The sequence below is a fragment of the Panthera tigris genome, chromosome D4 (genome assembly GCF_018350195.1).
Source record: "Panthera tigris isolate Pti1 chromosome D4, P.tigris_Pti1_mat1.1, whole genome shotgun sequence".
Taxonomy (NCBI): Eukaryota; Metazoa; Chordata; class Mammalia; order Carnivora; family Felidae; genus Panthera; species Panthera tigris.
The window spans coordinates 76,008,757-76,034,386 of NC_056672.1; the positions used below are offsets into that span (position 1 = coordinate 76,008,757).

The 25,630-nt window shown below is 41.6% G+C and overlaps 1 protein-coding gene across 1 annotated transcript in view; it reads right to left on the reverse strand.

Moving 5' to 3' along the window:
- Positions 1-25,630, reverse strand: part of ASTN2 (astrotactin 2) — an 873,390-nt gene that overhangs the window by 466,988 nt on the left and 380,772 nt on the right. Inside the window, exon 7 of the mRNA XM_042963755.1 lies at positions 19,089-19,256. Within this exon, the coding sequence (XP_042819689.1) occupies positions 19,089-19,256 (168 nt within the window). The remainder of the gene's footprint in view (positions 1-19,088; positions 19,257-25,630) is intronic.

Genomic DNA, 25,630 nt, shown 5'->3' on the forward strand with positions numbered 1-25,630 from the left:
GAACAGACCAAGTGGCCTGGATAAGTTGCTGTGTTACTCCGGGCTTCAGTTTCCTCATCAGAAAATGGACACCTTAACCCCAATTTTGTTTTTGTTTTTTATTAAAAAAAATGTTTTTAATGTTTAATTTTGAGAGAGAGAGAGAGACCATGGGCACACATGCAAGCAGGGGAGGGGCAGAGAGAGAGGGAACAGAAGATCTGAAAGCAGGCTCTGTGCTGACAGCAGAGAGCCTGATGCGGGGCTCAAACCCATGAACCCTCAAATCATGACCCAAGCTGAAGTCGGATGCTTAACAGATTGAGCCACACAGGTGCCCCAGTTAAACCCAATGTTTAAAAAATGTCACAGGGATTGGAGATAGCATATTAAAGACAATGACCACATCAGCGGACGTGCAGGCAGCATTCAGTAAGTGTGAGCTGTTACCACTGTTTGTTGTTAGTATTACGGACAGCATGGCCACCACGGTGGACCCCCAGGCCACACTTCCTCTCTGGCTTGGTGCCCTTGCCCTTGTCTGCAGCAACAGCCTTCCTCCCAGACTTCTGCTGTGTGGATTCCTCCCCTTCTCCTCCTCACATGGTCCTTGCCTCATCTCTGGTCCAGATCTTACTTCTTCCGACCATTTTTCATTCTTAGTATGATTCCTCTGTGCCTGGGACAGGTGGGATCGCGGCACAGAGACGAATCCATCCTGTTCTCCCGTCACAAGCAGGTGACACTTGGGTGTCATTGAGAAGAAAATACGTTGCTACCACAAGGTGTGATTTGGGATGGGGAGGGGAGTGTGTGCAGAGCCACAGGGTCACAGGAAAGAGCATCGAACTCTGCCCCAAGGTTGAGGACATGCCAGCAAAGAGGGGGGCTAAAAATAACAAGAGGGGACACTGAGACACCTGCCAGGCAGTTTTAGAAGTTTTTTACATACATTAACTCATGTCCCTCACAACAAGCCTATGAAGCAGGTTCTAGTTTCAATCCCATCTTACAGATGAGGAGATTGAGGCCACGAGGGGTTAAGTAACTTGCTGGCCTGATGTCACAATGCGAAGAGTGCCAAGGCCAGCACTGGAATCCAGCAGACAGTGCCGTTTGCCCCAGGCCACACAGCTTCTCTCTCAAGGCGGGTGTAGGAGTTTGCCAGACAGAGGGGAAGGCAAAGGAAGGAGGCAAAGGAAGGTCCTAACACAGATGGCCCTTTGGTTCCTTGGGTCCTCAGAGGCAGAGGGCTTAGCAGGCACTGAGGACCTGCTACTCATTCCATAGGTGTGGGGATGGAACCCTGGGAAACCCATACTCCCTCTACAGAAAGAGTCATTCCCAAATACTGAATCCAAGCACTGTGCACGGAGAGAGGCCATTTAAGGCAGAGAAGACAGGCACTAAAGTCAGGACAGGGTATGAGCTCTGCATGTGTCATCCAGTGGCTCCATGATTGCACAATTTCCTGTCTCTGCCCAAGGCTCTATTTCCTCAGTTCTAAAACGAGTTTGATCTGGCCTGTCCCTTTCACTGCATGACGTCTAGAGTGCTTTATCCCCAGTATGGGCTCCATAAGCACAGCCTGCTATTGCTATGATTATTACTAGGGAATTGGCTGCCTTAATGTTCTTTCCTGCCCACAGCTCTGATCTTGGATCCCCAAGGCTGGGAGTTGCTTATGGATCCTGTTAAGCATGATGTATTTGATTTACCTTCTCACCTTCAATCCACCCAGTCACTCTGTGAAAGCAGGGGCTCATGTCCTGATTTTATAGATGAGGAAACTGAAGCCCCCAGGGGTTAAACGATCGGCCTCCAGTTTGCAGAGCAAGAAAGTAACAGGATCAGGATTTGAATCCTGTTCTTCTCTACTCTGGGAGTCAGAGCTCCCCAGCACTAGTTAAGATGGGGGAATTCAACATGATCCTGAGTGTCACTCAAAATGACCCACTATGGTGGCTCTACCTGGCCGCCTACCACACCTCTATTGGACCTTCCAGGATATAGATGATATAAGGCTATGTGGTTGTCAGTACCTCGGCACCTGCCCCACACACCATGGCTCTGTTTCCCACAAGCTGATGGGTGGCCTTGTTCAATATCCTTCATCTCTCTGAGCCTTACCCTTCTAACCCAAAAGACAGGGAACATAAGCCCTGTCCTGTCCCATTCACAAGGATGCAGTAAGAATAAAATATACACTATTCTATTCAGGACACATGATGATTAATAATGCCGTGGTTCCCCACTTGCACAAAACCTGAACCTTCAAAGTGAAATATACAAAACAGATCAAGCAGAGGGTAATTATTCATTTTGCAAAAGAGTTCTTCAGTCTACAAAAGAGATGTACTGATGGTTTTTTTTTTTCAAACATCAGCTATCTTTGTGAGTTTGGAATCAAATCTCATTTATAAAATTAAACCAAGAAAGAATAATGATTTTCCAGATGTGCACTGAGTACAATGGGCCGCACACACACATGCATCCTGCCTGTGCCATCCACGCCCTAAAGCAAGGTGGTCCAGACACCAGGAGGAGGGAGGCTTTGCCTCTGGCTAGCCAGGAACTGGGGGAAAACAGAGAAGCGGTGGACATCATGTGAAATCTGCACTCTGTTCAGAGGGGTCCGTTCCTGAGAGTGACCTCAGCCTCAGCTATATACAGGCAGATGGTCAGGGTCACAGTTAGCTTTCCTGGGAAACTAGAGAACTGTCATTTCTAGTACTTCCATCTGGAATATTATACCATTTTACAGTAATGTGTATGTCAGCTGAACCCAGCTCATTTCCCCTTTGCTAACCACATTCCTGGTTGTATTCAAACTCATGCTCTTGCTCTCCCTCTCCTTCTTGCCTCTCTTCTGTTTGATGTTTCTCTTTTCCCCTCTTCTCTCTCGTTTTTGTTTCTCAGTGTTTGGCATTTGCTCCTGCCTCAGTTTCCTTCTTTGGTCTCTTCTTTTCCACCTTTACCCTTCTCTCCATGTGTGCCTCTCTATCCCTCACCGTCCTCCTTCCTGTAAGCCTCTTTCCTTTGTAGCCCTCTTCAGGGAAAAGAACATGAGTTTAAGTCAGACAGGTGCAGGTTAAGTCCCCAGATCCACTTTGTCCACAGAAAAGACACAAAAAAGGGACAGTCTGTCTACTTCAAGGGTTAATGTGATGATTACGAAAGATATGGTAAGTAAAAGTGCCTAAGCAAGGACTACAATTACACCCTGTTAACTCCACTCCCCTACTTTCCTTCCTCTTTCCCTTGATTTCTTTCCCTGAATTTCCCATCCATTCCACTCCCTTTGCCTCAGTCTCACACAAGCACGCACACCACAGCCTATTCACCACCCTCTGCCCCAGGTACCCCCCCACACCCCTCCCCAGGCTCTGCCTCTCACCCCCTGCCCCAAGCAGCCCCCACATTCAGGCAACGATTTACTTGCAGAACAGCACAGGCTCCCATAACTAAAATGCAAATTCTTTCACAAAATATTTTGCGGTACATTTTCTGGTATATGATAGAGAATCATGAATCATTAAAATTAAGCAATGTGTGTCCAAGTGGCCTGCACCAGGTTTCACTAGGGAGTCAGACTTTGCTATTAAGTCCATTTCTGGCCATTGGAAAGATTGCACCAGACCATTCCTACTGCACGGGGTGAGGTCACTTGACCTCGCCTGACTTGTATACAGCATCTTGAATTCCTGGATGTCCTATCCAGAGGAACAGTCTTGGTGTGATCAGCATAAAATCCATACACCTCTCCCACCCCTGTTGTCTGGTAGAAACCCATCTATTGACATTTCAATTAAAATACCATTTAACAAAAAGTAACCAAAAGGTTGGGACCACACACACACACACATACACACTCCTCTTTTTCAGAGACCTTTTAATCACCTACACTGAAATGAAAGCAGCCTCCATCCAGAAGAGAAAGGGCAGTGTGGTGTCATAGGTGGCTCCCTTTGATGACACCAAATAACCGGAAAAGGCTATTGCTATTGCCAAGTGCTGTGTTTTAAATGGTTTTGTGGAGGCCCCTTTTTCTCAGAAATCTGTCACCACGCCTTCCATTCCATCATGATGACTTTTGCGGGTTAAGCATTATCAACACTAGGGGTTCTTTTTGCCCCTGATTCAATAATTCCCATTTGTTGAACCCATATAGTTGCCATATTATGTAGCAGGTCCTTTGTACTGATTTTAATAGTCACAATAACCCTAGCAAAGGTGAATACATTTTCCTCTGATGAAAAGGAGCTTGGGGAAAATTAAGCAATTTGCTCCAAACCACACCAACAGTTACAGGCAGAGACAAGATTTTAACCCACATCTGCCTCCTTCAGTGCTTCCACTTTTTTCCCTTTTTCCCTACTGCCTCTCCAAAAACAAAACAGCCCACACTGGGAGCAGCTTGATTTTGAGCAAACGGAGGTGGTGGCAGTGTGTCATATCTCCCTCCCTGGTGACTGACTCAGTCCTGGTTCTCAGTCAATGTTTGTGAAAGAAAGACATTAATGAAGCTGACAGGGGACTTACCATGCCCCAGATGTCCTGCACTGAAACGCCTCTTTGCATGAATGCGTGGACCGGATCATAAGCCTGGAAGACAGACCTGAAAAAACACTGCCAGAAGCTGATACCACCTTCAGAAGTTGTAAAAGGCTTCTGAAGACACTGACCCAAGTTGCAGCTTGGAGGCCCACATTCCAAGAATAAAATATTTGACTGCTTAAGTTGTTCTCAAGAGATGGGGAAATCTAGCTTCAGCGTGGTGGTCAGGAGACCTCTACTCTGTTACAAACTTCCTGAGAGATTTGAGTCAGGCCCGGACCCTCTCTGAACGCCAACCTCATCCCTGTAGAAAGCGGGGGTTGGAATACATGGCCTGCACAGTGCCTCCCAGCCTGGGCCTCTGTGCTCTTTGAACCCCCAACTGGCCCCTAAAGGAGACTCTTCGAAGGCTTCTCAGGAGAAGGGTTGGAGCAGCTACTGTAGTGAGTTAATACTTTCCCCTTCCAAGTTTAGGGGGCACCCAGGGCTGTGCAATGCAGGGTTGACACCCACAGATGAGCACCTCTCTAGATTTTGTGTCCGAGCCTCCTCACTCACCTCCCTGAATCCCAGCCCTGTTCAGCACAGTGCTCAGAAAATCTCTGCTCAGCCCCCACTCGTGGTGCATGTTTGTGCCACTGGTTCACTTCTCCTCTCATTCCAGATCACTGATATCTGTTATTGTCTGAATGTCTGTGTCCTCCCAAATTCATATACTGAAGCTCCTAACACCAACATGATGGTATTTGGAGGTGGGGCCTTTGGAAAATAATCAGGGTTAGATGAGGTCAGCCCTTGTGATGGGATGAGAAGTGGAGGAGAGACAGATTTCTCACAGTCTACGTGCACACACGCAAGCACGTAGGTGCGGAAGAAAGGTCATGTGAGGACACAGAGAGCAGTCAAGAGGTCAGTCTTCCACAAGCAGGAAGAACACTGTCATCAGGAACCAATTCAGTGGTATCTTGATGTTGGGACTTTCCAGCCTCCAGAGCTGTGAGAAAGAAGATTACGTTGTTCAAGCCACCACTCCATGATATTTTGTTACAACAGCCCAAAGCGACTAAGACAGTGTCATCCTCTCCTGAGTCTTTAGAGACAGTGTGAAAACTGGTCCTGGATCTCATCCACATGTGGGGGACATAGCATTGGATTCCTCATTTCTGATGTCAAAGCTTGAAATCAGTTTGTTAGAAAACTCGAAGGGACAGAGATGATAGAGTCATTTGCTCACTATCCCCAACACTGGGCACACGGCCCGGCATATAATTGGTGCTCACTGAATCACAGCAATGATAGAGATCCAACATCTTGATTCCAATCACTTCTTTCCACCACCACAGCCATCACCCTGGCCAAAGCCATCATCACCTTTGGCCTGGATAACCCTATCGGTCTTCCAAGGAGCCCCCTTGCTACCCCTCTTTCCTGTGTCCCTAAAGATTTTTCTCCGTGTTGTAGCCAGAGTGATCCTTCGAAAAGATAAGTTAGATGACAACAGTCTTCTGGTCAGAATGCTCTTGTGGCTTCTCATTGAGTTCAGGTTGAAAGCCAAGGTTCTTACGATGTACTACAAGGCTCTGGGCCTCTGGTCCCACTGTGATCCTAGCTCCTAATATTCAGCTAGTGTTCAGTGAAGCCCAGGAACATTCTCTTACCTGGTCTTCCTCAAATATGTGAGGCGCAATCTGCTCTCAGAGCCTTTGTTCCAGCCGTTCCCTCCACCTGGCCGGATATTCCCCCCGGTATCCACAAAGCATGCTTTGCCCCACACCCACCCCCCATCTCCTCAGTCATGCCTACCTTGAACACCCTACTTAAATTTGCAACCACCTCTCTCCTCCTCATTCACAGCCCACTCTTCCTGCAGCCTCTTTATAAAAAATATCATCTTCTAACATAGGATACAACTTACTTGTTGTATTACATATATTCTAATTATGTTTGCCCCCTGCCCCACTTGAATGCGAGCTCCATGATGGCAACAATTTTTATCTATTCTGTTCATTCTGTCAGTATCTGACATCCTGCTTGAACTAGATGATTGAGAAATAAATACCAGTTGAATGTTAAATAAACAAATACATGAATAAATGAATAGATACGAAAACCAGTTATTTAACTCAGATGTAAAAGTATTAAATCAACCTACTAGACCAGGGGTTGGCAAATTTTTTTCTGGGAAGGGCCAGCTGGTAAATATTTTAGGTTTTGCAAGCTACAGGTTCATGGCTTTTCAACTCTACTACTGTAGAAAACAGTCATAGGCAATATGTAAACTAATAAGCATTGGCTGTGTTTCAATAAAACTTTATTTATGAAAAACAGCAGTTGTCCTGTGGGCTGTAGTTTTGCCGACTGCTGCACTAGACTATCTATCAGGTCGGGCACTGGGTCTCATTTTGTTCTCTGTTAAATCGCAGTGCATAGCACAGGACCTAGCACAGCACTGTCACTCAATAAATAATTTGAATTAAATGACACATAAATGACATGTAGTTCCTTCCACTCTTCACTCTCTGTCACAGCACTGTCCAAGTGCATTTGCTACATGGTTAACTTTCTACATCTATGATCTCCAAAATGGCAGCCACTAGCCTGTGGCTACTGAGCACTTGAAATACATGTGAATTAATTTACTTTTTAATTTAAACAGCCACATATGGCTAGGGACTACCATATTGGACAGTATAGCTCTATCACAAACATTGGTTTGCTACATGATCCAGTTCTAGTCCCTCCCCATCTAGGAAGACTTACCTGACTGCTAAGTCTCATAGTAACTATTATATTTTTTAATCCTACAATTCTCATTTTATTCAATTTATGTTTTGACCACAGCTACAACAATACTTAATGTTCATTGAGCTTTGTGCACCAGGCATTGTGCTAAGTGCTTAATATGTTTTATCTAGTTTAATGCTGGTCAGAGCACTGGCTTTCAATGAAGATTTGCAATACACATTCAAAACTGGAGAGCACTCAGAGAAAATCTAATGAATAGCTGATCCTTGAACAACATGAGGGACAAGGATGCTGGACCCCAGGCACCATTGAAAATCCATGTATAATTTTTGACTCCCCCAAAGCTTAGTTACTAATAGCCTACTATTGACTGGAAAGCCTTACTGATAACACAAATGGTCAATTAACACATATTTTACATGTTATATGTATTGTATACCATATTCTTTTTTAAAAAAATTTAACGTTTATTTATTATTGAGAAACAGAGACAGAGCATGAGCATGGGGGCGGGGGGCAGCAGGCAGAGAAAGGAGGAGACACAGAATCTGAAACAGGCTCCAGGCTCTGAGCAGTCAGCACAGAGCCTGATGCGGGACTCAAACCTACAAACCTGGAGATCATGACCTGAGCCGAAGTCAGATGCTTAACTGACTGAGCCACCCAGGCATCCCTATATACTATATTCTTATAATAAAGTAAACTAGAGAAAAGAAAATGTTATGAAGAGAATCATAAGAAAGAGAAAATACATTCACAGTACCATATTGTGTTTCTTGAAAAAAATCTGCATGTAAGTGGACCCGCACAGTTCAAACCCATTGTTGTTCAAGGAGTCAACTATAATTTCCTTTTATATTACAAATAGAGAAACTAATACTCAGAGAACAAAGTGACATGTCAAAGGTCACACTATTAGTCAAAATTGCAAATCTAGTAGTCAAGTCCATGGAATTGGTCTCCAAACACAATGTTTCTTTTTTTTATTCACTCATTCCATCATTCATTATTAAACACGGGCAATGAACTAGACAATGAATGGGCTGGGTTTGGAGGTAAGCAGTAAATCCCATAGGTGCAGCCTAGAGTCTCTTGGATACCTAGGAATCGAACACAGAACTTCACAAATAAACATATGATTAGAAGTTGTGATTCTGTACTGATAGTGCAGATCAGTGGTTAAGAGGATACAATTTGAAGCCTGACTTCTAGGATTCCAATCTGGACTCCACCACTTATTAGATGTGTGACTTTGGGAAAATCCATTAACTTATATGATTCAGTTTCCTTGTCTGTAAAATGATAATAATAGGGCATTGCACCAATTCTAAGACACACAGCTTTTCCCCACTTTCATACCCTTGAAATGAGGACTTGTGTGTTATTAGTATCCTAATGGTAATTGTTGGCAGCATATTTTCTTAGTAGAATGCAAAATATTGGCACATATATCTAACTGCATCTTGCTGCAGTTAAAATATGATTTTGTCTATTTCTTAGGGCTATTAATGGGATTAAATGAGATAATATATGTGAAGTCCATAGAAGAGAGCCTGACACATAGTTTGTATTGTACAATGGGCATTGTTATTATTATATGCTATAAAGAAAAAAATAAAGGGTACTAATGCTGGGTAAAAGGAATAATTGAGTCTAGAAAGTCAGCAAAAACCTCCTTGAGGATGAGACATTTAAGCTGAAACAAGAAAGATAAGGAGGAGGAAAGAAAGGGAAGAATAAGACTCGTAAGGAGTGAGGGTGGGTGGAGAGCAGACAGTTGAGTACAGAGGTAACAGCACCTGCAAAGAGCCTGTATTTGCTGGAAATGACTCATCACTAACCAGCATGGAACACTTCACAACCTGGTTTTGTATCCTAAGAACACTCCCAACCCCAACCTGTAAATTTACCATCATCTTCCTTTTCCGCACTTTTGTTTATTGATAGTTCACTGCTGATAGGTACTACAGACAAATTTAAAGTTTATTAATTATTTTGAAAATAGCAGGACAGATACCATTTATAGAGCCACCAATATATTTTTGTAATATACTTGCTGAATAAAATTAAATATAGTCTCTAATTTAAATGCCAGTAAATTATATTTTTGATGACGAATCTCATCTTAAAATCTGAGAGCTCCCCTTCTTTTTGGCACATTCATCAAAGAGGTAAGAATCAGAGATACCTCCATTTATCTTCCTATTAGCAACTTCATCGGAAGACACTTCAGATCTCTCACACCCTCTTTCTTTCAGGTTCAGAAGCAAAGGTTACCTTGGACCTTCAGAGGGGCTGGCAAGCTCCCAATAAGAAAACATTTTCAGTCTCTTTTGCAGCCCATTCTAACCTTCTTGTCCTTCCAAATTTTTGAACAGTCAGTCCTGTTGCTTTCTGTTGTGGGCTTTCTGAAATTTTATGACCTCATCTTTGACACAGATTGTCCTTTTTCAAAAGACCTCCACCCTCTTCCACAACATTTTACAACACCTCTAGACCAAATATAGCAAGACTCCCAAGTAAGAGATGTAAAATGGTTTCCCTACAACCCATAAATGCTGTCACAGTTCCGTCCCTCAGTTCTGCATTTCTCCCTTGTCCCCAGTCCAACTGGGTCCTTTTATTTTTTTCAGTCAGCTTATTCCATAAATTCTTTGTCCAACGGATTCATGCCTACCTCTGAGAATTCTCTGCAAATACCTATCAAAGAGAGAATGCCAGAATTCCTCTCTTTTCTCAATACTAAGCAAACTTCTCAAACACTGACTCCTCAAATAGTAGCTTCTTACTCAGTCTGGGTCCAAATCCCAGCTGTGATATTTAATAAATATATGACCTTGAGAATTTCATTCAACTGTTTTAAGACATAGCTGCTTGTATGGCAAATGGAAGCATCAATAACTACACTGAAGTATTGTTATGAAGCCCAAGGTAGTAATAGAAAGCTGCAGCAATTATTCTTGGTACACAATAAATGCACAATAAATTTCAGATGCCATTACTATTGCCCCAGTATTCATGCACTCCTTGATATCATACCCAAAATTGACCATGCCTCTCTTCACTGTAAGCTAGCTCTGGCCATTATCTAACACCTCCGTGTATTATATATAGATATGAACCTGTATCAAATGGATCACTTTGTTAAGATAAATAGAATTTTGTGGTTAACATTCATTTCATGGTCTTTAAACAGAAAAAGACCTTGGTTTGTTGTTGTTTGAATGGCTTTTGTTGGAAATGTTTTTTTAAAAGTTTGATTTAATTATCTTGCATGTCTTAATGAGGCATGGAGTTCATTAATTGACAATCAGCTTAGATGAGTTTTGTTTAATACAGGTTTTGGTATAGTTCTGGACCAAGGCATGGTGGCATAGACAGCATTCTGAATTCTGAGGATAAGGGTGACTCACTTCATGGAAGACTGATTTACTCTAGTTGAGGCCCACTAGAGTAACAACATAGTTGGACACACTAATCCTCAATGGATAAAGGATAGAGCTTACTTTATCTGAGTTCTAAAAAGACTAGTGGTACCCACCTCAAAGGAGAGGTGACTTTCAGAAGAGAGCTGTACCAGGTAAAATTTTTAGCAAAAACACTTAGCCAAAATTCACTGTCAGCAACCAGAGAGCTATCCATGGTCCTGACCAGCAGAACCATACACCCAACCCACTGAAAAAGCCCTGACATTTCATCAAATGAAACTTGCTTCTCATTCATTCACTCATTCATTCATTCATTCATTCATTCAAAAAAAAGATGTATTAATGTGGTAACAGTTTCAGTTAGCTATAGCAATAAACAAGATGAACACTGGACAAGTTTTAACAAAACTATATACTCATAAAACAAATCTCTCCTCTCTGGTCTGACAGGAAGTGGGCTCTCTGTTGATAAATCTCGGCTTATTTAATTGTGCATCTCACCTGTGCATGATCTTACTTAAATGCTACACATCTGGTACCTGGAAACCCCCATGCTACAATCTCCTTCAAGGCAGGGACATTCTCCATTTCTGTGAATGCTTAAATTTACAACTTCATAAAGTCCTTGTGTCCCATTAAACTTGAACAATACAGGGCTTAGTAAATAACAAGATTAACCTATAAACATTAGAAATATTTAATACCATATAAGACAAATATAGGACATAACTACACTCATTGTATTCTCATTTCATATCTTATTGCAAATGAAAAGTGGCTGCTGAAGACACGGAAATAAACTGAACGTGACGGCGAACATGACTGAAGTTCTTATCAATTGGAAAAGAAAATTCAATCTTCTTTAAATGCCATTTACAAATTGTTTCAATCATACTCATGCTCTAAGTTATTAGTTCTCAAAAGGTCATAGAAACATGAATTTTGAACTGAGAAATATCTTAGGAATTATTCAGGGTTGTAATTCGTATCTTGCCACTAATTTACTTAGTGACACTGGGCAACTTGCTTAGCCTCAGTGGCCTTCAGTCTCATAATTAGATCAGACTAGATGATCACTAGGGATCTTTCTTGCATTAAAAGTTGTTTCCACTAATTTCTTTGTTGAAGAGAATGAATATGAAGTTCACAGCATATGCCATACTCAAGGGTGGATGACAAATCTGTGGCCAAGCTGACTCTAGGACTGAGAGCATTGGACTTACTTCATTGCACCAGTTTAGAAGTTGCCCAAGGACTAAATGAAAGTCCATTGATAGGAAAGTCCAGGTTATGGTAAGTTTCTCTGTTAGGTGGTCAGCTCCTAGAGGTCAGGGACAACATCTTATTTAGTTCTGAAAAAATTTAACACAGTGCACAATGCTGGATTAGAGGTGTCTGATGAAATATTTATTAAGTTAATTGACATACAAATTGAATTAATTACATGAAGGCACTAGGGACTGCATAACTGATTATAAAATTAATAAAAGATGCTATGTTTTGAGTGCCCACCATACATTATATACTGTGCAGGGTGTATTGGAAATGTAATCTTTCATCTCATTCTCATAGTGCCCTGCCAAATAGGTCTTACTCTCATTTTTACATATTTTAAAAAATAAGTCTTGGATATATTAAATGGCTTTCCCAAAGCCCTACTTCAGTAAGCACAGAAGCAAAGATCTGAACCTGGTCTGACTCAAAAGGATATTCCAATTCTACTCTGGTTAACTAAATGCCTGAATGAATAAATAAAGAGATGAATGAATTAGTGACTAAAGGCATTAGTGTTCTGCTGTTACTTGCTTCTGGTTTGAAGCCATACTGTCAAATATTTTGTATGGAATTTAGCATGATACCACACATGTGCAGAACTTTAATAAAGCTGTTTCACAAAAGGATTTACCCGTAATGACATTCTGAAGAGTCAAACCCTGATCATTTAAACTGCCTGGTTCTACACCATACGGGACTGTAGCAAGTAGTTCTTGAATGATCACTTCTATCTTCTGAAAGATGAAGTGTAATGGTAGCCTATTCCGGAAAGGATCATAACACCACCGTCTGGAAACATTTTCAGACCTTCTCTAAATCTTCACTGAATCCCTTCTTTGCCTTGGTCCTATATTGGTGTGTTCTCATCCCCTTCACTGTTAGAAGGTACATGTTAAATGATTGGCTTTCCAAAGAAAATAAGCCATGATTGGTGACATTAACCAATTTTGTTGGTATAAATACCTTCATCATAGCCAATTTTCAAGCTATCTACATGACATAACTGAACAAAGAGCCGGGAAGAGATGATAACAATCAACTCTCATGAGTCTCATGAGCTGTTACAAAAGCCAACACAAGCACACCATGTATCCAATCCCATAATCAGCTCTGTGGGTGGTACTGATTGTTGAAATCCCTAGAAGAACACACTTGAACTGGGCTATGGCACACAGCCAGGAAAACTTGGCCAGGTTCATTCACACATCACGGCATTTATCTATCTATCTATCTATCTATCTATCTATCTATGTGTAGATACCTATATAGATATCTATATAGATATGTATAGATATACATATATATACATATATGTATAGATATATACATATAGATATATAGATATCTATATAGATATCTACACATAGATAGATAGATATAGATATAACTATATATAGTTATATATATATGTAATTATGTATGAAACTATATATATGTATGTATAATTATATATGTATATATATGTAATTATATATATATATGTGTGTGTGTGTGTGTGTGTGTGTGTGTGTGTGTGTATATATATATACATCTTCAGCAGTATTATGTCCCCACTTTTCTCCTTCTTCTTGGTCAGTTTGGAAGAATGATCCTTCTTATTGACAAATTCACTAAAGCTTTAAGGCATGATGAGCAATGATTGGACTCTATGACTTTGTTTGGCCCTACTCAAGGAAGGAGAAGCTTACTGAAGGAAGGCAAAGCCACTTTTGACAGATTTAAGGCCTGAATATGTGCAGGAGTTAGGGGTTTAGTTTTGCCATGACTTCCCTCATAGTCTAATTCCTGATAGAAAGCAAAGGAGGGGAGGCCTACCTATTGCCATGAACAATTAGATGGTTCCCCAAAACAATTGGACAGATGTGGAAAGTCATTTCCCCTTTTCTCATAAAGTCTTACTAATACCTTTAGTGGTTCTCAGAATCTTCAGGTCCTTATCTTTCTCTGAGTTCTCTTCATCTTACCTTTCCAACTTCATCACCTGCGTCTCTCTTAGTTCTCCTCCTCCACTTACTATGCGGTACATTCTCCGGATGCCAGCTCAGATATACTGCTTTCTCGTTCCTGGAATAATTTTAAACTTTCTTCCTCTTGATTTCAATCATTAAAATCCCTCTGTTAAGGGACCCTTCCTATTCATACTCCCTACTGATTCTACAAGGCTCAGATAAAAGGTCACGCACTCCATGATGTATCTCCTGAAATCCCCATCTAAAATACATTTTTCCCTTTTCTCCAGTCATGAGCTACTTTGTTAATGCCTGTTCTTGATTTATCCCACATTGTGTCTTTTATAATAGCTATATATGGGCATATTATTTTTATCCCTGTGAAAATGTGAAATCCATGAAGGCAGGAACATTGTCCAATTTGTCTGTGATTTCCCATAGCACTTAACACAAAAGACTTATGAGTTGTGGAATTAAGAAAATCTTGCTTGAATTGAATCTAACAAATTGCAATAAATTTTTCAAAATGAGTGTGAGTTAAGCCCCATGAAAATATATTCAGGGATCTTATGTTCCCATTTCCACTCCTCACCGGTAGATAGTCCCATCTGTTTATGCCTTGAATGACTTGTAAGAGTAAGGTTCTTTGCTGGACATGGTGGTGAGAAGGATACAGGAGTAAATGAGATACATTCCCTGGCTTTAAGGAGCTTACATTTTAACAGGGCAGGCGTTTCCAAACAATAACTCAAGTTTTAATCAGATATTTAGTCAACAGAGAACTCTGATGATACTATAGAAGTCATCCATTCTACCAGGAGGAAAGAAGAGGTCATCAGTGAATAGGATTTTACAAGGTCAATGATTAAAGAATGCAAGACACTTCAGGTAGAAGGAGGGGCCTTAACTCTAGTTAGAAGGTAAAACTTGGCCTGGGGTGTTTGGGAGGATTATAGAGAAGATGAACAGGGTGTAGGCTACAAGGAGAGTGTTCTTGGGGATGTGGCTAAATGGGAGGATGAGGCCAGAGCCTTCCAGCTTGTCTGGCTATGAGATGGTTCCTGGTGACCCAATTTCTCTAGAGCTGGAAGATATTTAATCTGAGCTCATAGGTAAGTGGATATGGAGGAAGAGACTAAAAACTGGTGTATAAAATTGTTTCACAGAGCATATAAATGTCCTTCCTTCCTTCATCCTTTCATGATTTTCTTTGTGTGCCAATTATACGCCAGCATTAGGCCAGGCTTGAAGGATACAGAGATAACCAAGACACATGCTTTGAATCCCCCTTTCCTCAGCCCCTAACAAAGCTTACGGTCTGGGGATAGACCCAGACAAGGAAAGAACAATGGCTGTGCACAGGGACGAGAACTATGACACAGGGACCTATGAGAACAGAAAGGAGGACTCCTTAATCTGGTGAGGGGTTTGGACTGAATGGAATGGAAATAAAATAATAATAATAATAATAATAATAATAATAAAAACAATCCCTGGTCTCCCAGTAAAAGAGGGAGAAAGATATTTCAAGAAGGAGGGAATAGTCCATCAAAGCAATGTAGGCATGAGAGGGTATGGTGCCTTCAGGGAATTGCAGGGATCAGTATATCTAAATCCCAGGGCAGGTGGCACACAGGCAGAAAATAAAGTGCCAGATGTGAGCATGGCTTTGTCAGATAAATAAATTAACATATATGGCAACTAGGACTTCTATTGTTTGTGTAGAAAATGAGAGGACTATTTGGGAGGGAAAGTGTTTAGAGCCTTGGTGCACCAAAGAGAGTCCTTGGCCAGAAGCATCAGCAGTAGTTGGTAGCTTTTTAGAAATGTAGGATCTTAAAGTCACAGTAGACCTACAGAGGCTCAAGAAGCAATGGTTAAGAGCTCAGTCCCCCGAGTTTGAATCCTGGCTCTCTATCTGCTGGCTGTGTGACTTTGATCCTCTCACCTTTCTTCTCTGGCATCAATACTGGCAGTGATAAAGTTGAGAAGGTCAATGCAGTGGATTCTTGTAGCATTTTCAGCTCTACAGTATATGTGTGTGTGCAATTCCAGGGGATACTGGCGGGAGAACTGATCATTTCTAAAACTGCCTAGCACGTGCTTACTCCCTGGATGACCCACTGTTTGGAATTATGCCCTCAAGCTGACAGCTAACAGAAAAGATCATCAGAAACCATGACCTTGCACCTGAAGGCAGATCCGATGGGAAGCCAGAAGGTCAGACCCTCAGGCACTGTGCTAGCTGTGGCTTCATAGAGGGAGGCAAGGGAGGAGATACCTTCTGTTCTCTTCTACCAATAGTCTTGCCTGCTTTTTAAGGAAAGAAAAGGAAAAAGAAGAAGAAAAAGAAAAAAGAAAAAGAAACAGGAACAAGAAACAAAACATACAAAGAAAAAAAAAAAGAATGTACAGGACCAGATCCAGAGGCACATCATTTCACAAGGGCGTTCCTGTCTGTTGGATGAGGATAATCGAGTGTGTGTATGTGTGTATGTGTGTGTGTGTGTGTGTGTGTGTGTGTGTGTGTGTGTGTGTGTGGTGGGAGTAAAGGGGTACTGCTTAGGGTGATAGTGCCTTAAAGCCTAAATGTTTTAATTAAGAGAAAGAAGATTCAGCTGTCTGGTCAAATGATACACTAAAGCTGCATTGCATTTTCCAAATAGCTTCCCCAACAGGCCTATGTAAAAGCTACAAAAATGTGTCTAAACAGACTTCCAACTAAAGGATAAGAGGGGATCGTGGTTTGAAAGCCAAATCCTTGCCCAACCCTGCAGAGACTCAAGGGTTAGCCTGGAGAAGCCCTCTCTTCACTCCTGAACTGTTGCCCCATGGAGCAGTGGGAGAGAACCGAGATAGAGCACACCTTTGACCTGGGCCACTGAGAGCCCTCAGCTCTGCACAGAGGTGGCCGCATGGGCATTGTGCAATGGACTTTCCAAGCAAGATGGCCAGGCTCTTGTTAACGAAGAAGAAATGAAGTTCCAGAGAGACTACACCAATGTAAGTCATAGGGAAGAGCAAAGGACTGGGAGCTAGAACAGCTTCATGTCTAACTTGCTTTGGGACCTTGCCAACTCTTTTCTCTCCAACTTCTATTTCCCAGTTTGTGGACATTAATAACCACCACTTATTGAACAACAAGTAGGAATAAGATATTATCTATGTACTAATCATTTACTATAAAGAAGACACTGTCTCCTAGGTTTAAATATCATGGGTATGCTATTGACTCATACATTTCTATCTCCAGCTAAAACTTCTTTGAATTTGACTTCTGGACATCAATGCCTGTCTTCTATCTCTACTTGATGTTTACTAGTCATCTTGAACTTACATCCAAAACAGTACCCTTAATCCTCCTCACCTCAATCCTGACCCTCCCACAGCATCCTCTGACTCAATGAAAGAGAAGTCCATTCATCCCACTGTTCGGACTGAACGCTTTGGAATCATCTTTGACCCCTCTCTGCTTCTCACCTTTCAGACCCAATTACAAGGACTGTCAAATCTACCCTCTAAATAGGTCCAGAATTTGACCATCTTTCCCCCTTACCCCTGTGGGCCAAGCCACTGCTAACGCTTACCTATATTAGAATAATAGTGCCCTTGAATGCCAAGTCAATTTGCCACGCACCAGCCAGAGTACTTCTGTTAAAATCCAGGCCACATCATGTCGCTCCTTTGGCTCAGAATCCTCCAGTGACATCTCACCTCACTCAGAGTAAAATCCAAAGTCCTTGTCATCCTCTGTAAGTCCCTGAAGCCGCCCCACCCAACCTTCTGCTTTTCAAATTTTCCTTCTACTCCTCTCCTCTCTCATCTCCATCTAACCACACCATTCTTCCTATTGAACCAATGGCAACATCCCTGAACTCCTGCTGCAGCGTGCTGGCCCTTGTCGTTGCCTCTACCTAGAATACCGGTCCCCCAGATAGTCAAATGGCTTCCATCATCTTAGATTCAGGGTGCCCACTCAAATGTCCTCTTCTCAGAGAAGCCTTCCCTGACCACTGCATATAATAACAGCTCCACCCCCACTCCCAGCTTAGCATCCCATATGCTGTGTGCTCCCCCCCAGCATGCATCATCACCTGACAGAGCACATATATTTTCCTGTTTGTCTGTTGTAGCACTGTCCAACAGAACTTTCTGCAGGGGTGGTAATGTTCTACATCTGAGTTGTCCAAGAGGTAGCCATTAGTCACACGTAGCTTGAAATATGGCTAATGTGACTGGGGAAATGAATGCTTACTTTATTTAATTCCACTTAATTTAAATAGTGACGTGCGGCTAGTGGCTACCTTGTTAGTGCAGATTTAATGTATCCTTGGAATATAAACTTAATTAGGGCAGAGATTACACTATTTTGTTCACTGCTATATCTTCAATGCCTAGGAAGATGTCTGCCCTGTGGAATGAATGAGTAAATGAATTTATGAGGGGCTTTCCACGTATTATCTCATTTAATCCTAACAACAGTCTTCTGGGTTAGATGCTGTTTTCATTCTCTGGTACTCAGAGAAAGGAAGTATCTTTCTAAAGAACACCCAGCTAGTGTGTACACTATGATCAATATCTCCCCACTTAAGAACATGGGGATCTATCTAATGTACAACATAGTGAACAGTTAAAGTGGTTTTATATACTTGAAAGTTGCTACACAAAAGTTATCACCGCAAAAAGAATGGTATATGAAGTGACGGGGGTGCTAGTGAGTCTGAAGGTGGTAATCATTTCACGGTATATATGTGCATTATTAAATCATGGCATTGTTCACCTTAAACTTATACAATGTTATATGTCAACTTAATTTCAGTAAAGCTGGAAAAAATGACAAAGAACACCCAGCTAGTAAGGGGTAGATAGGATCTGAGCTCAGGGATGCTAGATGATGTTCAGACACCTTGCTTTGAAATTGGACCAGATGCTGTCTGTGGTCCTTTCTCCTTCTGGGATTCTATGGTTTTATGGAACTTTCTCCCTTGCCAGGTGATGGCAGCGTATAGTTTAATGGCCAATGGAACTGATGGGCCTTCATGTAAAATCCCTTGTCCGTGGCTCGAGAGCCATGATTCTTCAGGTAGAAGGGGTGTAGACCATCTTTTGGCCCATATCCTCCCTCCCTCTATCCCCAGCCTAACCCATGGCTCACCAGTGTCTGGGTCGCAGAGCTGCTCACAGGCATCTGTCGTCCTCTGTCCACAGAGGTCTCTCACCCATGGGGAGGTGGCGTTGATCTGGTAATACAGGGACAGCTTGGCCGGGTTTAACCAGTCTGAGACATCCAGGTAGCTCCCTTCACTCACCACAAAGCTGCTCCCTGCAGGTGAACAGAGAGAAAGACAGCTACTTTCTCCCTGCTTTTAGGATACAGACATAGATATGTCCTGCTATTGATGCTGCAGGCCGAGAACACAGACAGGTACATACAAGCCATCTCCCCACCCCAGGACCCTGTTCTTACTTGACCACCGGCATTTACAGAGCATTTATAGCATGCTTGTCACAATATGAGCAGCCAGTAGAGACACACAAATCAGACACAGAGATAGTTCAGCCTAGTGGTTAGGAGTTGGGCCCTGAGAACTCATAGAGACTTAGGTACAAATCAAGAATCTACCCTTACCTGCCATTGACTTTGGGAAAGGCACTCAGTGCCTCTGGGCCTTGGTTACATCATCTGTAAATAGGAATATTAATGGAACCCACCTCATTGTTAGAAAAATGGAATAAATTAATGTAGACAAAATGCTATGCTTAGCCAGGGCCTGACTTGTCCTAGTAAAGAATCCTTAAACATTAAAATTTAAAATAAAAAAAAAAAGTGCTAACATCCCTGTCACTCAGGTACCTCCCCGCCCCCCCCCCCAATGAAAAGGGGTCATTAATGCCCACAGGGGCCAGGTGTGTGATATTAATGGGAGAGACTAGCAGAGTAGCTTCTTGGCCTCCTGGCCTAGATTTTGTTTTTTATTCTATTAGGATGAGAAAGAGAGAGGGAATAGAGAGAGTACAGAATAGAAAACCCAGATATAAACCCACAATTAGAGAGGGAGGTGGGGGAAAAAGAGAAATTCAAAGAAATCGGTAGCATGTCTAAGAAAAAAAGCCACACTTGTGCAACGGAAAATGCCTTAATGTTGGGGAACAATGGAGTTTGGGGTGAACTGACAGTTCGGGTTCTATCAGACTGGAGTAGCTGCAGGCCCACTCCAGCCAACTCTTGCCAAAATGGGTCTATGAGCCAGTAGTCCAAGAATGTCAGGTTTTCTTCAGGCAGAGTCCAAAAATTCAGATTTTAATTGTAATCAAGCAATTTGGCAATAATGACTTAAATTTGTTCTTAAAAAACTTGTGTAGGTCCGACAAAAGACTCTAGCTTTGCAATCTATGCTCTAAAATATTCCTTTCAACGTATATAGGTGCACACAAATATGTATACCTCTACACAGGCATACATACGTACCTGAATGCATACATACACATACACACATATACATAAATAAACACACGCACACACATATTCCTTGGGAGCAGGGAACAGAAGCCTGTTCAGGGTGGCTGCATATTGGGTATATGTGGTGAGTGTATATATATAAAAATAGAGCAAAGGTGTCTCACATCATTAGACAACAAGAAGGAATAAAAGGCATTCAAATTGGCAAGGAGGAAGTAAGAGTTTTACTATTTACAGATGACATGATACTATATACAGAAAATCCTAAAAATATTCCACCAAAAAACTACGGGAACTCATAAATGAATTCAGTGAAGTCACAGGATACAAAATCAATATACTGAAATCTGTTCCATTCCTATACACTGATAATGAAGCAGCAGAAAGTGAAATTAAGAAAACAATCCCATTTATAATTGCACCCCAACCAATAAAAGATCTGCAAATAAACTTAATCAAAGAGGGGAAAGACCCATATCCTGAAAACTCTAAAACATTAATGAAAGAAATTCAAGATGATACAAAGAAATAGAAAGACAGTCCATGTTCATGTGTTGGAAGAACAAATATTGTTAAAGTGTCTATTATTCTACAGATTTAATGTAATCCCAATCAAAATGCCAACAGCATTTTTCGCAGAACTGGAAGAATAACCCTAAAATCTGTATGGAAGCACAAAAGACCCATGCCAAAGCAATGGTGAAAAAGACAAACAAAACTGAAGTCATCACAATGCCAGACTTCAACTTATATTACAAAGCTTTAGTAATCAAAACCATATGGTACCGGCATGAAAACAGACATATGGACCAACAGCACAGAACTGAAAACCCAGATATAAACCCGCAATTATACGGTCAATTAATCTTTGACAAAGGGGGAAAGAATATACAATGGGAAAAAGGCAGCTTCTTCAACAAATGATATTGGAAAAACTGGACAGCTACATGCAGAAGCAGGAAACTGGCCCACTTTTTTACACGATACACAAAAATAAACTAAAAATGGATTGAAGACCAAAATAATGAGACCTGAAACCATAAAAATCTTAGAAGAGAGCACAGATAGTAATTTCTCTGGCATCAGCTGTAGCAATGTTTTTCTAGATATGTCTCCTGAGGCAAAAGAAATAAAAGCAAAAATAAACTATCGGGACTACATCAAAATAAACAGCTTCTGCACAACAAAGGAAAAAATCAACGAAACTAAAAGGCAACCTACTGAATGGGAAAACATATTGGCAAATGACATATCCAATAAAGGGTCCAGTATCCAAAATATATAAAGAACTTATATAACTCAACACCAAAAAATGAATAATCTAATTTAAAAATGGGCAGAAGACATGAACAGACATTTTTCCAAAGAAGACATACAAATAGGCAACAGACACATGAAAAGATGCTCAATATCTCTCATCATCAGGAAAATGCAAATCAAAACTATGGTGAGTTTTCACCTTACACCAGTCAGAATGGCTAAAATCAACACAAGAAACAACAAGTGTTGGAAAGGATATGGAGATACGGGAACCCTCTTACACTGTTGGAATGCAAACTGGTGCAGCCACTCTGGAAAACAGTATGGAGCAGTATGGAGTGTCCTCAAACAGTTAAAAATAAAATTACCTTATGATTCAGCAATCACACTACTGTGTATTTATCCAAAGAATACAAAAAACACTAATTCAAAGGGATACGTTCACCCTGATATTTATTGCAACATTATTTGCAAGAGCCTAACTATGGAAGCGGCCCAAGTGTCCATCCATAGATGAATGGATAACTAAGATGTGGTGGTAGGGCGACAAGGGTGGCTCAGTCGGTTAAGGATCTGACTCTTGATTTCAGCTCAAGTCATGATCTCATGCCCCGTGAGTTTGAGCCCCGCATCAGGTTCCATGCTGACAGTGTGGAGCCTGCTTGAGATTCTCTCTCTCTCTCTCTCTCTCTCTCTCTCTCTCTCTCTCTCTCTCCCCTCTCTGTCTGTCTCTCTGTCTCTCTCTCTCTCTTCCCTGCCATGTGCTCTCTCTCTCTCTCTCTCTCTCTCAAAATAAATAAGAATAAACTTTTAAAAATGTGGTATATAATATACGATGGAATATTACTCAGACATAAAAAAGAATGATATCTTGCCATTTGCAATGACATGGATGGAGGAGGAGAATATAACGCTAAGTGAAATAAGTCAGAGAGAGACAAATACCATACGACTTCACTCATATGTGGAATTTAAGAAACAAAACAAATCAACAAAGAAAAAGAGAGAGAGAAAAACAAGAAACTCTCACCTATCGGGAACAAACTGATGGTAATCAGAAGGGAAATGGTGGGTGACATAAGTGATGGAGATTAAGAGTACCCTTATCATGATGAGCACTTAGTCATGCATGGAAGTGCTGAATCACTCACTATATTGTACAACTAAAATTAACAGAACAGTGTATGTTAACTACACTGAAATTAACATTAAAAAGAAACTTAATAAATGAAAAAAAGAAAACACAGATAAAATCTCCATTAAAAAAAATACAGCACAGGTCGAATTTCATAGGAGGAAAGAAAAGCCAAAAAGTTCAAGTAGGACCAAGCTCCACCACGCTGGACTTGGAGAAAGTTCTAGATTTATAACAGATCTACAGACCTCAGCAGCAGGAGATCTTAAATTGTTTCACAATTAACATGACTCAGCTTCTTTCCATGCATTTGCTTCCCTCTACCTCACGATCAACCAACAAAAGCTTTCCATGTATGCAATTTAAATTTTCCAAAGAGGGACCCAGTTACTGGGCATCATTTGGGTTTAACGAGAACCTGTCTGCCAGGTCACAAAAGACCTTGCTGGCTGACTGCAATGATTGTGCTCCTCTCGGCCCTGGTGTCCAGCTGTGGTCCAATGGGCAATGGCCAGGGACACAGGATCACATCAGACCATACCTGAATGCCTCGAGGATCTAAGATTCCCTGAGGGCATGGCAGGCAACATTATCCTCTCTAACTCACACAGAGGATATGATTTCTATCATCGTATAGAATGAGTTCTTCAGTAGAAATACAGTGGACAATGTGATTTGGGGTGATGATGAAAGAGGGATTCTATGAGAAAAGCATAAGGGATAGATAGCATCAGGCTCAGAGATAAGGAAATGACCACATTTGAAGTCGGCCTTAGAATCCTTGGCAGCGAAAGGAAAAAAAAAAAAAAAAAAAAAAAGGAAAAGAAAGAAAAAAGTCTGCTGGATTCCATATTTCAAATTTCTGGCAAGGAAAGATATGCAAATCTATCTGCAAAGCCATATTTTCCCCTCTGGAACTAAGCCCGAGCAGAAACATGTCGCATGGGTCCCTGTGCAAGGCACCGAACATCAGTATCAACCACAGATTTTTCTTTTAAAAAGCACAGTCATGCTGTTTAAATGGGTAATTCTTGTATTTATTCTCACTAAAGACTGAGGGATGGATATTGAATTGTGTCCCAGGGCTGAGTTTGGCTAATCCCACTACTTCAGGGAAACTACACGGTGCAGCCACACAGAGAATAGAGTCAGCAATCCATGGATTCAGATCTTCACTCTGCTACTTACAAACTGTAAACCTGGGCAAATCCTCCATCACCTCACATGAAAAATGTGGTTCCTAATTTCTCCTTCATAGGGTTGATATAAAGACTAAACGAGACAATGCATGTATCTTAGGTCAGGTTTACCAGAAATGAGGCTCAAAGGCAAAGACTGACATGCAGGAGGTTTACTGGGTGCTGCTTGTAAGGAAATGACCAAATGGCATTGAGAGTGAGCAGAGGGAGAAGTCAAATAGTGATGCCGTTGCAGCAAAGACCCCAGGGCTGATCCCAGTGGGACGTTCTGGGGCTGGGATGGTCCTTCACAGTTGTCCCGAATCAAGACAATGTATCAGGCCTTTGTACCCTCACTTTAACCAGTCATAGGCTGCGGGCTATTTGGGGGAGGGGCATGGACTTGGATGAAGTGGTCCTTTTCCATGAAGGACATTTCTCCAAGAAAGGCTCAGAGCCAAGTGGTCAGCCACCAACATTCCTGGAAGCTGGGGGAATAGTGCCTATGTTCTAACGACGGATTTGGTCATGGCATTAGTACATCCACTACAATATGTGATGTCCCTAGCACATTGTGAAATCTCAACTAACAAGAGTGATGTTAGTTTTTATTTGAATTTCTTATAAACCTGGACGCTCCAAATCCAATACTGGTTTATCAGAACTCTCTTAAATATGGGGAAATAAGAGTCTCTTTGAAAGACAATGACTCAAAAGCAGGTTATCTTCAACTTCTTTAAAAAGGTACTCTACCAAAGTATACTGTTGTTGTTGTTGTTGTTGTTGTTGTTGTTGTTATTGTTGTTTTAATGTTTATTTATTTTTAAGAGACAGAGAGAGAGCATGAGTGGGGGGCGGGGGGCAGAGAGAGAGGGAGACACAGAATCTGAAGCAGGCTCCAGGCTCTGAGCTGTCAGCACAGAGCCCGATGTGGGGCTCGAACCCACGAACGGTGAGATCATGACCTGGGCTGAAGTCGACGCTTAACCTACTGAGCCACCCAGATGCCCCTATACTGTTGGTTTAATGGCAGAAGGAAGTTACTATCCTTTGAATGAGTGTGCTACACATCCTGTTCACTTAATTCTTACAACAGACTTATGGGGGTATGTATTCCCCCCATTTGACAGAAGGACAGCACAAGTTGAGAGAGAAACTAAGTTACCTGAATTTATAAGTAATAAGTGGCCCAAGTAGAAAGTGACTCTAGGTATTTCAGCATCCAAAGCTGGGACATACCCATTATTCCAGGCTGGCATGAGAGCTGGGGCTTTGATTCAGGATTAGGCAGAGTTTCCCTCTTCCATGATTTCATTTCTCCTCTGACAGTCTATGCATCCCTCTGTAGAGTGTATCCTAGAGTGCTGGAAGTCTTTTGCCTTTTCTGATTGACAGCGATTTCGTACAGGGAAGAGGTCATGACTCATTAGTCCTTATCAATGCAGCCCTCAGCAGAATGCCTGGCATATATTAGGAGTTTGGAGAATGTCTGTTGAATGAATTAATGAAATCACAGTCCCATGCTTGACTGGAAGGAATTTCAACTAACTTCAGCATGGGATTGTGAAGCAGGAATGCCTCCACATGGATCCCAAAGGGTTTTTGTTTGTTTTTTGTTTTTATCCTGTGAGAGCCAGAATACAAGATGAGCCCTTCAGTGTCTC